General features: G+C 60.1%; 4 protein-coding genes and 3 non-coding genes across 8 annotated transcripts in view; 6 read left to right on the plus strand and 1 right to left on the minus strand.

The window, feature by feature from the left end:
• Nucleotides 1-4953, plus strand: part of EIF4A1 (eukaryotic translation initiation factor 4A1) — a 5872-nt gene extending 919 nt beyond the window's left edge. The window contains exons 2-11 of the mRNA XM_002924430.4: nt 535-583; nt 961-1093; nt 1531-1670; nt 2597-2765; nt 3056-3165; nt 3300-3443; nt 3523-3660; nt 3768-3857; nt 4105-4184; nt 4298-4953. Of these exons, the coding sequence (XP_002924476.1) occupies nt 535-583; nt 961-1093; nt 1531-1670; nt 2597-2765; nt 3056-3165; nt 3300-3443; nt 3523-3660; nt 3768-3857; nt 4105-4184; nt 4298-4442 (1198 nt within the window). The 3' untranslated portion in view covers nt 4443-4953. The remainder of the gene's footprint in view (nt 1-534; nt 584-960; nt 1094-1530; nt 1671-2596; nt 2766-3055; nt 3166-3299; nt 3444-3522; nt 3661-3767; nt 3858-4104; nt 4185-4297) is intronic.
• On the plus strand, nt 1128-1262 carry LOC117797060. Its single transcript, XR_004621868.1, has one exon. It is a non-coding gene; the product is annotated as a small nucleolar RNA SNORA48 (small nucleolar RNA).
• On the plus strand, nt 2824-2964 carry LOC117797064. The gene has a single exon (XR_004621872.1). It is a non-coding gene; the product is annotated as a small nucleolar RNA SNORD10 (small nucleolar RNA).
• On the plus strand, nt 3891-4031 carry LOC117797054. Its single transcript, XR_004621862.1, has one exon. It is a non-coding gene; the product is annotated as a small nucleolar RNA SNORA67 (small nucleolar RNA).
• Nucleotides 4954-5051: 98 nt separating the features above from the next.
• Nucleotides 5052-7532, plus strand: CD68 (CD68 molecule). Its single transcript, XM_002924431.4, is given in 7 exon segments — nt 5052-5622; nt 5705-5969; nt 5971-6130; nt 6319-6438; nt 6564-6636; nt 6747-6917; nt 7174-7532. Coding segments are annotated over 7 exon segments (972 nt in total). The 5' UTR covers nt 5052-5573; the 3' UTR covers nt 7308-7532.
• Nucleotides 7533-9059: 1527 nt separating this feature from the next.
• Nucleotides 9060-12798, plus strand: MPDU1 (mannose-P-dolichol utilization defect 1). Of its 2 annotated transcripts, XM_002924432.4 has the most exons (7): nt 9060-9217; nt 10644-10709; nt 10906-11038; nt 11340-11425; nt 11544-11662; nt 11829-11939; nt 12069-12798. In XM_002924432.4, the coding sequence occupies exons 1-7, from the start codon at nt 9115-9117 to the stop codon at nt 12189-12191; spliced, it is 741 nt and encodes a 246-aa protein (XP_002924478.2). In that variant the 5' UTR covers nt 9060-9114; the 3' UTR covers nt 12192-12798. The 2 variants fall into 2 exon arrangements, with proteins under 2 accessions (XP_002924478.2, XP_034503297.1); XM_034647406.1 differs by lacking the exon at nt 10644-10709 and having other exon boundaries at nt 9066-9217.
• Nucleotides 12799-12928: 130 nt separating this feature from the next.
• SOX15 (SRY-box transcription factor 15) overlaps nt 12929-13679 on the minus strand; it is a 2917-nt gene continuing 2166 nt past the window's right edge. The window contains exon 2 of the mRNA XM_019805114.2: nt 12929-13155. Within this exon, the coding sequence (XP_019660673.2) occupies nt 12987-13155 (169 nt within the window). The 3' untranslated portion in view covers nt 12929-12986. The remainder of the gene's footprint in view (nt 13156-13679) is intronic.

The following is a 13679-nucleotide window of genomic DNA, read 5'->3' on the forward strand; positions in this document are numbered from 1 at the left end:
GGCGGCCCGAGGGGCTCCCCTCCCCCAGCCCGCTTGGCTTCTGAGTGTTGTGCAATCTCCCCCTTCGCTAGCTCGGCGGGGCTCATTGTGCGCGAGGCCGCCACCGCCCGCGGCCTCCCACATCCGGGCACCGCGAGGCGGGGAGACGGGCTGGAGGGGGTGGGGGAGGGCGCGGGCGGAGTGACGTGGGGGGAAGGGGATGTCCTCCCCTCGCAGTTGGGAGGTGAGGGGCGGGACTTCCGGCGCGCCGGGGCCGCGGGGGGGAGGCGCACGCGCTCTGGCTCGGAGCGGCCCCGGCCCGGGACACGTGGGCCCGGCGGCGCGGACCCCCTCCGGGCCCCGGGAGCGCGACGGCGTTCCTTGCAGCTTGCCGGGGGCAGGGGCCTGACTCGGTGGTAGAGAAAGGGCTGTATTCTCGGGGAGCTGGCGGGCTCAGCTGGGGGAGTGGAGGCCGATGGCATCGTGCAGGGCCGTCAGCTGCTGGGAGGATTTCTAACGCGTCTCAGTTGGCGTGCTTGTGCTTTAAACCAACAGATCCAGAGACAATGGCCCCGATGGGATGGAGCCCGAAGGAGTCATCGAGGTGAGCCTGCCCCCCTACGCCATTGTCCCTCCTCTCTGGGAAAGGCAGTGTCTTCGGGAGTGATGGTTGCCTGCCTGCCGAGTAGATTCTTTCTCCACCCCCCCCCCCACCAAGTCCTTTTCGGTGATACGTTCAAAATATCTGTCCTGGAGTGTGTGAAGCCACTTATTATTCGAGTTCTTTCTTCTATCCTGTCTAGTCTCCGATTTTACGAGTGGACTGGCCCCTTCTGGTGATTTCCCAGACCTTGTAGGGCCAGCTGGCTTCCCTGGACGGAGGAGAGGTGGGGGGCTCTGGTGCGGGTACAAGGTCCGGCTATCTGGTGCTAGAACACAGCCTTGTCTCTCCTACCACTGGAATGTCTCTGTATCCTACAGAGTAACTGGAATGAGATTGTGGACAGCTTTGATGACATGAACCTCTCTGAGTCCCTTCTCCGTGGCATCTACGCCTATGGTTTTGAGAAGCCTTCTGCCATCCAGCAGCGAGCCATTCTTCCTTGTATCAAGGGTAAGAATCCTCAGCCCCCGGACAAGTTCTGGACTGTCCCTGATCTGGGTAGAGTGGCACCTGGTTGGTGGTGCTTGTCTCATATCAGTCAGGGATAAAGCAACTCCTTGTTTATCCCAGCTTGGCTTTTGGTCTGTGCCGGTGCCTGGTTCATGCCCTGGATACATGGATTTGCTGGTTTAATTTCAGTAAGGTACTATTTTAGCCAGGTCGTAATTGCTCTTTATACCTGTGTTTCTAGGCCAATTTTGTGCAGTACTAAGTTAATCTGACCTGCTTCCAGATTGTTCCACATGGGTCCTACATTGTGATGGGGTAAAGTGTGTGAAGCACTTGATGTTTGCTACGTAGCTCTATTGGGTGCTTATTGATTGATCCTTGAACGTCTATTCTGAAAGGTATGTGCTCTCACGGCAAATTTTTGCTCATCTGTTTAGGTTATGATGTGATCGCTCAAGCCCAATCTGGGACTGGGAAAACAGCCACTTTTGCCATATCGATTCTGCAACAGATTGAATTGGATCTAAAGGCTACGCAGGCCTTGGTCCTGGCACCCACTAGAGAGTTGGCTCAGCAGGTGAGCATGTAGCATCTTCCCTTCTCCCTCGAAGGACTGCTTTAGAAACTATTAACATAATCAAAAGAGCCTGGAGAGGCGTGCTCCCCAGAGACAATGGCCCCAGTGGGATGGAGCCCAAGGACCACCAGCTTGGCAGAACTGAAGCTCGGGAAAGAAAGGGACCACCATGTAGAGAAGATGAGCTGAGGACTTCCGGATCTCTGAAGGCTTGTTAGGGTTAATTATAAGCCCTTTCTTACCCAAACAAAAGCATTATTTTCTCCACCCATTTCCTGAGTCAAATGAAAAGGCTTACGAGGTGGAGCCTGGCTGGCCGGGCAAGTTTGGCAGCTGTTCTGTGAACAACCCCGGGCAGTGGGCAGAGAGACATGTTGGCGGTGGTGATGCTCTTGTATCCGCCGGGGCAAAGCGCACGTGTTCATCCCAGCTCGATGCCTGGGACACACGAAACCCTCGTGATCTTCTCCGGGTTTTGGAGAAAGGGTCAGAAACGCTAGTCTCAAGTAGAAAAGTTTTGTGGAAAAGTCAGGATGATTCTGTGCTAACTTGGTGAACAGAGGTAAGGCACTGCAAGCAAAGCAGAGGCTTTTTTTAAAGAGTGGACCTCTCTCCTGGCCCAAGTCTGTGGCGGGAGTTCAGGAGGACCCAGGTACATGGCATTCTGTTGACAAAACTGCTATGAGATCAAAGAAAACGGGTTGTCGGCGGCTTTGAGAAAGGGCGGCTGTTGCGAAGTCTTGTGTTCGCAGGAGCCTCGAGCTCCGATCCCGAGCCTGCCACTTGCTGCAGTTCGATCTTAGCATTCTTGCCTGGAAAGGGAGTTGAATGGTGCATGTCGGGGTGGGAGAGCGTTACACCAGAACCGTTCTGTACGGGGCCTGGCATGGTCGTAGCTAACGTAAGAGTACTATTTTTGGGTCTAGATACAGAAGGTCGTCATGGCATTAGGAGATTACATGGGTGCCTCCTGCCACGCCTGCATCGGGGGGACCAATGTGCGCGCCGAGGTGCAGAAGCTACAGATGGAGGCCCCGCATATCATCGTGGGCACCCCGGGGCGCGTGTTTGACATGCTGAACCGGAGATACCTGTGTGAGTCTCCCCAGCGCCCTGCGCTCCTCCACGACGCCGGCGTGCCTGCGGGACGGTTGCTCTGTGATGAACCCATGCGTGTCATCTGAGCCCGGCTTCCGTGTCCCCTCAGCCCTGGGGGGCGTTCTGCTTTCCAGGGCTGCCAGCGGGCCCAGCGTGGGAGTCGTGGGCAAAGGATCAGCCTTCGTCTTCTGAGAGTAGACCTCTCGTCCCTTTGCCGTTCTTTACCGGGCAGCTGCAGTCCCGTTTCTTAGTTCCCTAACCCCCGCCTGCCGGCGTCTCTCCCGTAGCTCCCAAATACATCAAGATGTTCGTGCTGGACGAAGCGGATGAGATGTTAAGCCGCGGCTTCAAGGACCAGATCTATGACATATTCCAGAAGCTCAACAGCAACACCCAGGTGCGAGAGACGTGTATGACTGGAGCCGAGGAGTTCTCTGTAGACTGTGGTGTGCTTGGGGGAATGGAGCGGGGGCGGGAGCGGGGGGCAGGCATCGTGGAGGGCCCCCCACCGAGGCCGCTTTTTCCTGTTAGGTGGTTTTGCTGTCCGCCACGATGCCTTCCGACGTGCTCGAGGTGACCAAGAAGTTCATGAGGGACCCCATCCGGATCCTGGTCAAGAAGGAGGAGCTGACCCTGGAGGGTATCCGCCAGTTCTACATCAACGTGGAGCGAGAGGTGGGGCCCGGGACCGGAGGCGGGCCGGCGGGGGTGGGTCGGATAGAGCCCCTGACTGGTCTCCCCTCCCCCCTCCCAGGAGTGGAAGCTGGACACGCTGTGCGACTTGTACGAGACCCTGACCATCACGCAGGCGGTCATCTTCATAAACACCCGAAGGAAGGTGGACTGGCTCACTGAGAAGATGCACGCCCGAGACTTCACCGTGTCCGCCATGGTGCGTGCTCTCCGCCTTGTCCCCGGCAGCGGTGTGTCCGCGCGCCTTACAGCTGCCGCTCAGCACCGCGTGCCCTGACAACGGCCTCCCCTCTGTTCCCGCTCTAGCACGGAGATATGGACCAAAAGGAACGAGACGTGATCATGAGGGAGTTCCGCTCGGGCTCTAGCAGAGTACTGATTACCACGGACCTGCTGGTGAGTAGGGGGAGGCGGGAAGGAGGAGGGGCAATCCAAGGTGATTCCCTCTCCAAGGGGCCTGCCCGTGCCCCCTTCAGGAAAGTAGCAGCTTGGAATAAGATCCGGCATGCCTCAGGTTACGGGGGAGAGGGTGTGTCTGTCTCCTTTGCCTGCCTTTGGCTGCCTACACGCGCTGCGGTCCCCCCTGGCGCTGATCGCGTCCCCTCCTCGGTCTCGTGCTCACATGTCCTCTCCCCCGACCCAGGCCAGAGGCATTGATGTGCAGCAGGTTTCTTTAGTCATCAACTATGACCTTCCCACCAACAGGGAAAACTATATCCACAGGTAAGTACAGATCGGGAATGTTCCCACAACATGCCCTGAGCTTAAAAACTTTCATTTCCCCCTCCCTTTCCTTTTATCGTCCCTCACACTGAGGTGTCCTTGTTTTCCACCAGAATTGGTCGTGGCGGACGATTTGGCCGTAAGGGTGTGGCCATTAACATGGTGACAGAAGAAGACAAGAGGACTCTTCGAGACATCGAGACCTTCTACAACACCTCCATTGAGGAGATGCCCCTCAATGTTGCTGACCTCATCTGAGGGGCTGTCCTGCTATCTGCCCTTCCCAGGGTTCAGTCTGGGGGGCTGAAGCGGAGCAGGAGGGGGGAGGGAAGGGAGCCAAGGGATGGACATCTTGTCATTTTTTTTCTTTTTTTTTTTTCTTTGAATAAATGTCACTTTTTGAGGCAAAAGAAGGAACCGTGAACATTTGAGACCCCCTTTTCTTTGGGGCAGGCTCTTGCTCCAGGCGCCGTCTCTTCTCCCAAAAACACTAATCCGTCTCCATAACCTAGTCAACCTCCAAACCCCAGAGGCTCTCCCCCGCCCCAGCTGAATGCCTCTGAGAAGGGTTCAGGGGGCCGTAGTGTCACTCAGCCTCATTTGCTGGACCAAATCTGGAGAATCCCTGAGTTCAGTGGCCCAGGGGGTCGTCCCCAGGTGGGGGGAGCAGGGGAGAGAACATGGTAGCCGTTTTTACATTGTTTTGTATAGTATTTATTGATTCAGGAAACAAAACACAAAATTCTGAATAAAATGACTTGCAAACTGCCTGTTTGGGCTTCTCATTTCTTGCCTCCCCTTCCCTCCCACCTGTTACTGGGCACATCTCCGGCTGCCCCCCCCCCCCAGCTAGTAGTTACCCTTCCAAATTGCCCTTGGGTTGCTTTCCCCCACCTCCCTTCTGACCACGGAGTGGGCACATCACTGGCTACACCATGACCTGCTCTGACCGGCTGGACGCAAGCACCATCATAAGCACCTCACGTGTCTCGGCCAAGAGGAAGTGGTAGCCGGGAAAAGAACAGAAAATTACAACCCCCTGAACACACTATTTCTGGAGAACGGGGGGGGGTGTGGTTTCCCCACTGGCTCTAATCCCCTGTAGACACAACTGATCCCCAAGGATCAACTGCCCCCAAACTCCCATCTACATGTGACGTTTTGGAGGCTGGTGGCTCCCACTTGGGAAGCCAGGGCAATCCCCTCACTGACAAAGTTCAATGACTAAGGGGTTGGTGGCTGGGGCTGAGGTGCCTGAGTCAGGCTGGGGGCGGACTGTCTCGGTTACCGGAAGTCAAAAGCTTAATTCCTCCTTTTCCAAAGGCAGGCAGAGGGAATAGGCTTGAGCGAGCCTCTGGGCAGCCAGAACCGCCCCGAGGCTGATCTGGCATGAGGCTGGCCGCGCTATTCTTGGGGGCCTCGCTGGGGCTGCTGGCAGGTAAGGAGAAAGGCCTGAGGGGAGGGTGCCCCGAGCACAGCCTGCCCGCGGGCTGCTAACCAGTCTTTTCCTCTGCTGGAAGCCCAGGGGACAGGGAACGACTGTCCTCATAAAAAGTCAGCCACTCTGCTACCATCCTTCACGGTGACCCCGACAGCTACAGAAAGCACGGCAAGCCCTGGGACCACGAGCCCCAGAACCACCACCGCAGGTGCCACCAGCCATGAGCCCATGACAGCCACTCACAAGCCCCCGACCACCCCCAGTCACGGAAACACCACAGTTCATCCCACAACGAGCAACAGCACCGCCACCAGCCCGAACGCCTCCACCAGCTCCCCCCACCCAGGGCCGCCGCCACCCCCCGCCGCCACCCCCGCCGAGTCCCAGCCCAGGGCCCCAGGAAGCCATAGGAGACTACACTTGGACTAATGGTTCCCAGCCCTGCGTTCGGCTCCAAGCCCAGATTCGGATTGGAGTTGGGTACCCAACCCAGGGTGGAGGAAAGGTAAAGCCAGGAGTTGGGGGGGCGGACGTGAGGGGCAAGGGAGCGAGGCCACCGCTGCAGTTCCAAGGGGACACGCAGGGTGGAGAAGGAAAGGGGAGAGAAGGGGACACGCAGGGTGGGGCTGAAGGACACAGGGAACCTTGGATGGCACAACTGTGTTCTTACAAAACTCATTTTCACTTCTACAGGCCTGGGGCATCTCCGTTCTGAACCCCAACAAAACCAAGCCCCAGGGGGGCTGTGAGGGCGCCCACCCCCACCTGCTTCTCTCATTCCCCTTCGGGCGGCTCAGCTTCGGATTCGAGCAGGTACTTCACCCCCATCCCCCACCCTCCGCGTGCCCTCCTCCCTCCAATCCCTTGCTGCGCTCCTGACTCCTAGCCCCTGCCTGTCCCCATCCCGCCACCCTGAGCCTTTCTGGTCATGTCCCCAGGAGCCGCGGCAGGGCGCCGTCTACCTGAACTACCTGGCCCTGGAGTACAACGTGTCCTTCCCGCAGGCAGCGCGTGAGTGACCTGCCCTCTCGCCGCTTTGCCCTGGACGTCTGGGCTCCTAAAGGGACCGAAGCCGGGGGCGGGCACAGGGACAGAGAGCTGACCCTTCCTCGCTCTTCCAGAGTGGACGTTCTCGGGTCAGAATTCATCCCTTCGAGCTCTCCAAGCGCCCCTGGGCCGGAGCTTCAGCTGCAGAAACGCAAGCGTCCTTCTGGCACCAGCTCTGCGCCTGGACCTCCTCCATCTGAAGCTACAGGCCGCTCAGCTGCCCCCTTCAGGGGCCTTCGGGCCAAGTAGGACCTCTTCCTTCCCTCCTCCCTTCCTACACCTCGAGAACGTTCCTTCCTGTCTCAGGCTTGTAGTCGCTCTAAGGCAACTGTCCTACTTCCTCTGCAAGACTCGGCCCTTCTCCCCTTTTATTTACTGCTCAGTCTTCATGGGGAGCTCCTCGCCAATCTCCCACTTCCCCACATGCCCCCCACGCCTTCCTCCCTTCTCCCGCCGGGGCGGCCCCCACCTTGATGGCTGCCGGCCCTCCCTCTCTGCCAGGTTTCTCTTGTCCCAGCGACCAATTCAACCTGCTGGCCCTCATCATCGGCTTGATCTCGCTCGGCCTCCTCACCCTGGTGCTGGTCACATTCTGCGTCGTCCGGAGACGCTCACCCACCTACCAGGCCCTCTGAGCATCTGTCCCAACACCAGGTGACACCACGGGGCCCTCCTTTCTCACCACTCAACCGACTCAGAAACAAAGTTACCTTCCCTCTCCGTCTTAAAGAAAAAAAGTAGGGGAAAGGATGGAGGGGAAAGATGCTCATTAAACGTGACACGTTTCTCCTCCCCCGGCCCTGCCTGAACCTCTGTCCTCGGTTTTCCCTGTTCTTCTCGCCAGGATTAAAAGCTGTGTGTCGGTCACATGCCTTTTTGTGCTGTCCATGGTTGAGTCTCAGGGAGCCAGGCAGTGGGAGGAGAGGGATGGAACCATCATGTGGGACCACCTGCTCTCATGCGTTCATCCCCCAAACCCTGGCACAGCTGGTGTCGCATCTGCCTTGCCCCCCTTCTGCCTCTTCTTCCCGGCCCTCTGGCTGCTCCAGTGCCCCCTGCCCTCAAAACCAGTTTCACAATCATAGGTGAGGCAGGTACCAATGGCCAATGAGTGTGGCTGGGAACGTCACACCTGTGTCATTTCCTTTCCAAAGGCTGTGCGGGAGCTCCTTAACAACAGGAACGCTCTGCCCCGCCCACCATGTCCAGGGCTGGGTGAACACGCCGATTAAACAAACCCTCACCGCACCAGGGATGCTCCTTTCGCAGCTGTGGCAGCAGTGGGCACTCTGACCTCCACCCACAGTCATCCTCTCTGCTCCCCCAGCAACAGCATCCCTCCAGCCTGGGCCCGCCGCTGTGGGGTGTACCTAGTGGGAGTGGGTGGCCGCCCCAGGACAGTTGCCCCGCTTTACAGTAGGGCCACAGTGCGATCGCCCGGCAGCCAGGATGGGGCCCTTCCAGCTTCAGGGGCCCTGTAGTCCGGAGACCCACCCCACTGCAGGCAGCCCCACCACCGCCTCCCCGGATCTCATGTGATCTTGCTGACTGTGGCAAATAAGGGCTGCTCGACAGCGTGGTCTTTGGAGCGGGCGCCGGGACGCCGGGGCGTGACGGCCAGGCCCGCCTCCACCGGGATGGCTGGGAGCTGGGGTCCCATTGCGGGGGGGTGGGGGGGAGGCATCGCTCCACAGTGGCGGAGGACGGTCCACGCTGGCCTTTCCCCAGGGGAGCTGCTGGGTCCGGGGCCTCCCTGATGTGCTCGCTCGGCATGTGGCCGCACAAGGCGCAGGGGCCGGAGGGGTGGGAGGGAACCGTCGGGCCCAGAGGCTCGCTTTCGCCACCGCCGCCGCCTCTGCTTCACCGGCCGGCCCGGCAGCTGCGGGCGCACACAACCGCCAGGGCCCAGCGCGAGCCGGGGGAGGGAGGAACACGGACGGGCCTGCGTGCACCTCGGCGCCCCGGAGGGCTGCGGAGGGCTGCCTGGCGCAGGCTGTCCTGCCCCCGCCGGCGCCCTTCCCTCTGGAGACTCCGAGACAACAGGAGATGGGGAGCCACGGCGCCCCCACCCAACGCCCTTCCGGAGACTCATGTTCCTTCTCTCTCAACTTCGAACAATGTGGGGGCGGCCTGGGGAAGACAAGATGGCGCCGCACAGGAGGCGCGGAGAAAGGCAGGAGGCTCAGGGTTGCCTCCGAACTGGAAGCATAAACAAAGGCGCGAGAGGCGGAACCGCGCAGGCGCACAGCATTACCACTCCGTAAAATTCGAACAGGGCGGGTGCTTCCGAAACGTGATCTCTGGACGAGACCTATTTCACGCCGCTGAAGGTGGGGTGGCGTAAGAAAGAGCGGGGAAGAGGAGGGCGGAGGGCCCAGAGCGCGCATGCGCAGCGTCGGTCAATGGCGGCTTGGAGAGACGGGCGGAAGCTACTTTTGCAATATGGCGGCCGAGACAGACGGTCCTCTCAAACGGGCGCTGGTGCCGCTTCTCTTACCTGAGAAATGCTACGACCAAATTTTCGTCCAGTGGGACTTGCTTCACGGTGAGCTTTATCCAGCATCCTATCAAAGTTCTGCTTGAGCGCCCTCGGGCCATCAGTGGTGCGGGACTGTGGGCGAGGCGGCGGCGGCGACCCCCGCCTTGCCGAGCCGGGCGGAAGTCAGTCCGGACGGGGCGGAAGTGTATCGGCCTCCATAGAGGGGGCTCGCCATTATTTGGGCGGGAGGCCGCAGAGGGGTTGGCCGGCGGCGGAGGAACTACTTCTTTGTGAAAGGAAAAATGGGAAGGCTAAAACTGCACAAAACAAAGTTAAAATCTGACCAAATCGGTCCAAGCTTCAATAGATCAGTAGACCTTGGGGCACCTGGGTGGCTCCGTCGGTTAAGCATCTCACCTTCTGTTCAGGTCATGCTCCCAGGGTCGGGGGATCGATTCCCGCATAGGCCTCCTTGCTCCGCGGAGCGCTTGCTTCTCCCTCCTCTCTGCCTGCAGCTCCTCCTGCTTGTGCTCCCTCGCTGTCAAAATCTTTTGAGAAAAAAAAAAATCAGTAGGTCTTGAGGAGCACGGTTACCCTTGCTTCAAGGCCTCTGAGTTATCTAGGCTTCAGCGGTACTTCCAGAGGCGCCTTCTGCGCCCTCCACGTCTGCTCATGTTCTAATCCTGGAGTGACTTGCCTGCAGTCCGTCTGCCAGGCAGCAGGTGCACACGAAGCCCACTGCAGACGCCAGGTCCCATGGGAGACTTGCCCAGCTTGCTCTTGTCTGTTCCGGACGACTGGGTCCAATTCATGATTCCCACTGGGCCGACCTCCTTGGGCTGGAGAAAGTGTGGGCCAGGGCTTCGCAGCAAGCCCCTGAAGGATAACGTGAGGTCCCTGAGCGGGGGGCCAGGTCCAAAGGTTCAGGAATGAGTGGATCGGGAGACCTGCCCTTGCACTGGGAAGACACGTGCAGTGGACCACCTGGGTTGCTCAGAAGGGGGGAATGAAGGATCGGAGGACTCCTGGGCATTGCTCAGCTTTACACAGGGAAGCAGTGGAGAGCCTTGTAAGTCACACCAAGAAGGGTTTTTCAAAGATCTTTATTTGACAGAGACCACAAGCAAGGGGAGACGCAGGGAGAGGGAGACAGGCGCCCCGCTGAGCAGACAGCCTGATGCAGGGCTCCATCCCAGGACCCTGGGATCCTGACCTGAGCCTCAGGCAGATGGTTAATCCACTCAGCCTCCCTGGCGCCCCCACACCAAGAAGTTTAGATGTAGTCCGCATGGTAAAGGCTCTTTTGGAAAGCCAGCTGACAGTGATAGGATTTGGAGCAGGAAGGCCCAGGCCTTTTTCACCTGCCACCAGACAGCCCGGGCTTCCTTGTGTGGGTTTATCTGGGTCTTAAGAAGCAGCAGCACGAAAACCGTTTAGCCCTGGACTGGGTTCCAGAGGCGTCTGTGCTGTTTACTTCTTTTTCTCTTCTCAGTCCCCTGCCTCAAGATTCTCCTCAGCAAAGGCCTGGGTCTGGGCATTGTGGCTGGGTCGCTCCTGGGTATGTACCTTATCTTCTTTCCCCGCCGTTGGGAGGAGGGTGGAGAGGAGGGTGGAGTGCTCGGATGCCAGAAAACTGGGTGGGTCCCTTAACCAGAAGTGGAGTTAGCACGCTTCCCAGTCCACTCCGCGGCTGTGGCGCTCTGCCCCCGACGGATGCGGGCTCCTCACCCCTGCCCTTCTCCTCCCTTCTCCAGTCAAGCTGCCGCAGGTGTTCAAAATCCTGAGAGCCAAGAGTGCCGAAGGGTTGAGCCTTCAGTCGGTGATGCTGGAACTAGTGGCACTGACGGGGACCATGGTGTACAGCATCACCAACAACTTCCCCTTCAGGTGAGGGAGCCCGTGGGTCCCCAGGGGTAAACGTCCACACGTCTAGTGGGGGGTTAGGGTGAGGCAGGTACAAGGGTGGGAAAGCTCCAGCCCTTCTGGAAATCTGGCCATCTTCTGTGGACGTGGTGGGAGGAGGAGCGCATCCCAAGGATGGCCAGGATCTAGACGGAGTCCATCAGGCCGGGGCTGCGGAGGGTGGGGGAGGCATCAGCAAACCGTGGCCCCAGACAGACGGGCCATGGAGGCTTTCCCTGCCTCTTTCCAGGCCCGTCTTTCTTCCTCCCAACTCTTGACTCTGCAGCTCGTGGGGTGAAGCCCTGTTCCTGATGTTCCAGACAGTCACCATCTGCTTCCTGGTCCTGCACTACAGGGGACAGACTGTGAAAGGTGCTGGGGGTTAGCCCAGAGTGGGCCGTGGCTCCGGGGGCCCTGCTGGGACTTCCGGCGTGGGCCAGCCCGAGGTCTGGAGAGGCTCATCAGGACTGCTTACCTCCCGGACCCCCAGGTGTCACTTTCCTCGCGTGCTATGCGCTGGTCCTGCTACTGCTGCTCTCCCCACTGACGCCCCCGGCCCTCGTCACCCTGCTGCAGGCCTCCAACGTGCCTGCGGTGGTCGTGGGGAGGGTGAGTCCCGGGAGCACGGGAAGGATGCTGGGTGGGGGGAGGACTGGATGAACAGAGTGGGAGCCGCAGATGTGGGGGTGGTATTGCACGGAGGGGGATGGGACGTGTGACGGGAACACGGGAAGAGTTCAGATGACGGAACGAAGGTTCTCCACATCTCCCCCAGCTGCTCCAGGCAGCCACGAACTACCAGAACGGGCACACAGGCCAGCTCTCAGCCGTCACCGTCTTTCTGCTTTTCGGGGGCTCCTTGGCCAGAATCTTCACCTCCATTCAGGTCAGTGCCCCTTCTGCCCTCTAGAGGGCGCGAGCACCCCGCCCTGGCTCCGCCGCGGGGAGGCCGCTGCTTCTCTGAACACTTTCTGGGCTCCGCGCAAAAGTGACCCTGGGCCGCTCGCTCTCGCAGGAGACCGGCGACCCCCTCCTGGCTGGAACCTTTGTGGTCTCTTCCCTCTGCAACGGCCTCATCGCTGCGCAGCTGCTCTTCTACTGGAACGCAAAGGCCCCGCACGAGAAGAAAAAGCAGTAGGGCTGAGCTGCCTGCGGGAGCGCGTTCCGGGTCGCCGGGCGTCCACCCCACCTCAGGGTCGTTCCCGCCCGGAACCAGTCCGCGGGTGGGACCTCTCCTCGTTCTTCATTCCTCTGCGATTGTGAAAGTCTCGAGCCAGGGTTGTAGTGGGAATGCGGATCCTCGGGAAGGGGGTGGGGATTTTCAGGCTGACACCTCGCACTGTCCCGCGCAAGTACTAGTAACTCACTTAACCGTGTTTGGCGGAGACTCGTCCTCAGCTCAGCAGCGGGTATTCCGGGGTGAAGGAGTCGGCCCTGCCCTCCCCATCTCCCCACTTCCCCGTGGCCCCAGAGGGCAGAGCCTGGCCAATGGAAGCAGCTGGGGGCCTGGGGCTGCGCCTGTCCCCGAACCTGGTTGGGGTTGGGACGGTCTCCAGGACCCCGGTGCTGGGTGGGGGGCGGGGAGGGGGTGGAGAATGACTCAGGCAGGGCCCCAGGGTGGGGTGAGGAGCTTCCTGCTCTGGCAGGTCCGGGCGGAAGGGAGCGGAGACTGCTGGCTGCTGCTGCGTGAGGGGGGCGCAGACACGGGGCAATAAAGACTCCGAGACACGGTTTAATTGTAAAAAGTGTGTTCGTCCTACAAAAAAAAGTGTGCTGTTTTTGGGGGGAGGTGTCAGCGGAGACGGGGACCATACCAAGGCCTTCTCTGAACTGGGGTCCAACACAGTTCTAAAGGGTTCGCAGCCTGGGGTGGGACGTCCTGGGTAAAGAGAGAAGGAGGGAGCCCTTCCTGGGAGGTCCATGTCCACCAGGGTTAGAGGTGGGTCAGGGGCATGGGGGTCCCCGACAGGGGAGGGCTGTACGGGGTGGGAGAGCCCGGGGGGAGGTAGGGGCTGTAGTGGGGAAGCAGCTCTCCCTGGAGCCTGGGGTTACTCGGAGGGAGGGAGCACGGCGAGGCGGCCTCTGGTTTACAGTGGGAAGAGCTGCAAAGAGAGAGACACTGGGTTAGAGCCCATCCCGGGGTTGGGAGGTGCCGGCAGGGCCCCCCATTCGCAGGCGGGGGTGGGTGGGACCAGCTCTGGCAAACAGAGGTAGAACTCGCCACCACCCCGCTACCCATCCCTGGCTGTCCGGGCCCCACTGGGTAGTGCCGGCTGCGGACCAGACCCCAGGATGGTTTAAGAACCGTGGCGCAGCCTTGTCGGGGCACGCTCCGGAGCAGGCTTGCGTGCTGCGCCTGTTTTCCTCTTTTGGGGCGGCAGGCCAGGAAGGGGCAGAGTTGGGCCTGGCCTCTCCTTGCCCCGCGGGCAGGGAGAGGAAGCCGGGTCACAGGAGGGCCAGAAGCGGGGAGGAAACGGGAAATTCAGGTTAACTAGAACAGGATCACATCCTGGGGGCCGCCACTGCCGGGCTGGGATGGAAACGTCCTCCAGGGAAACCCGGGGCCACCAGAACGTCCCACCCCAGCGGGGCATTTGGGGGGGGGGTTGTATCCCCCCCCCCCCGG

Source organism: Ailuropoda melanoleuca, chromosome 17 (assembly GCF_002007445.2).
Source record: "Ailuropoda melanoleuca isolate Jingjing chromosome 17, ASM200744v2, whole genome shotgun sequence".
In the NCBI taxonomy this organism is placed as follows: Eukaryota; Metazoa; Chordata; class Mammalia; order Carnivora; family Ursidae; genus Ailuropoda; species Ailuropoda melanoleuca.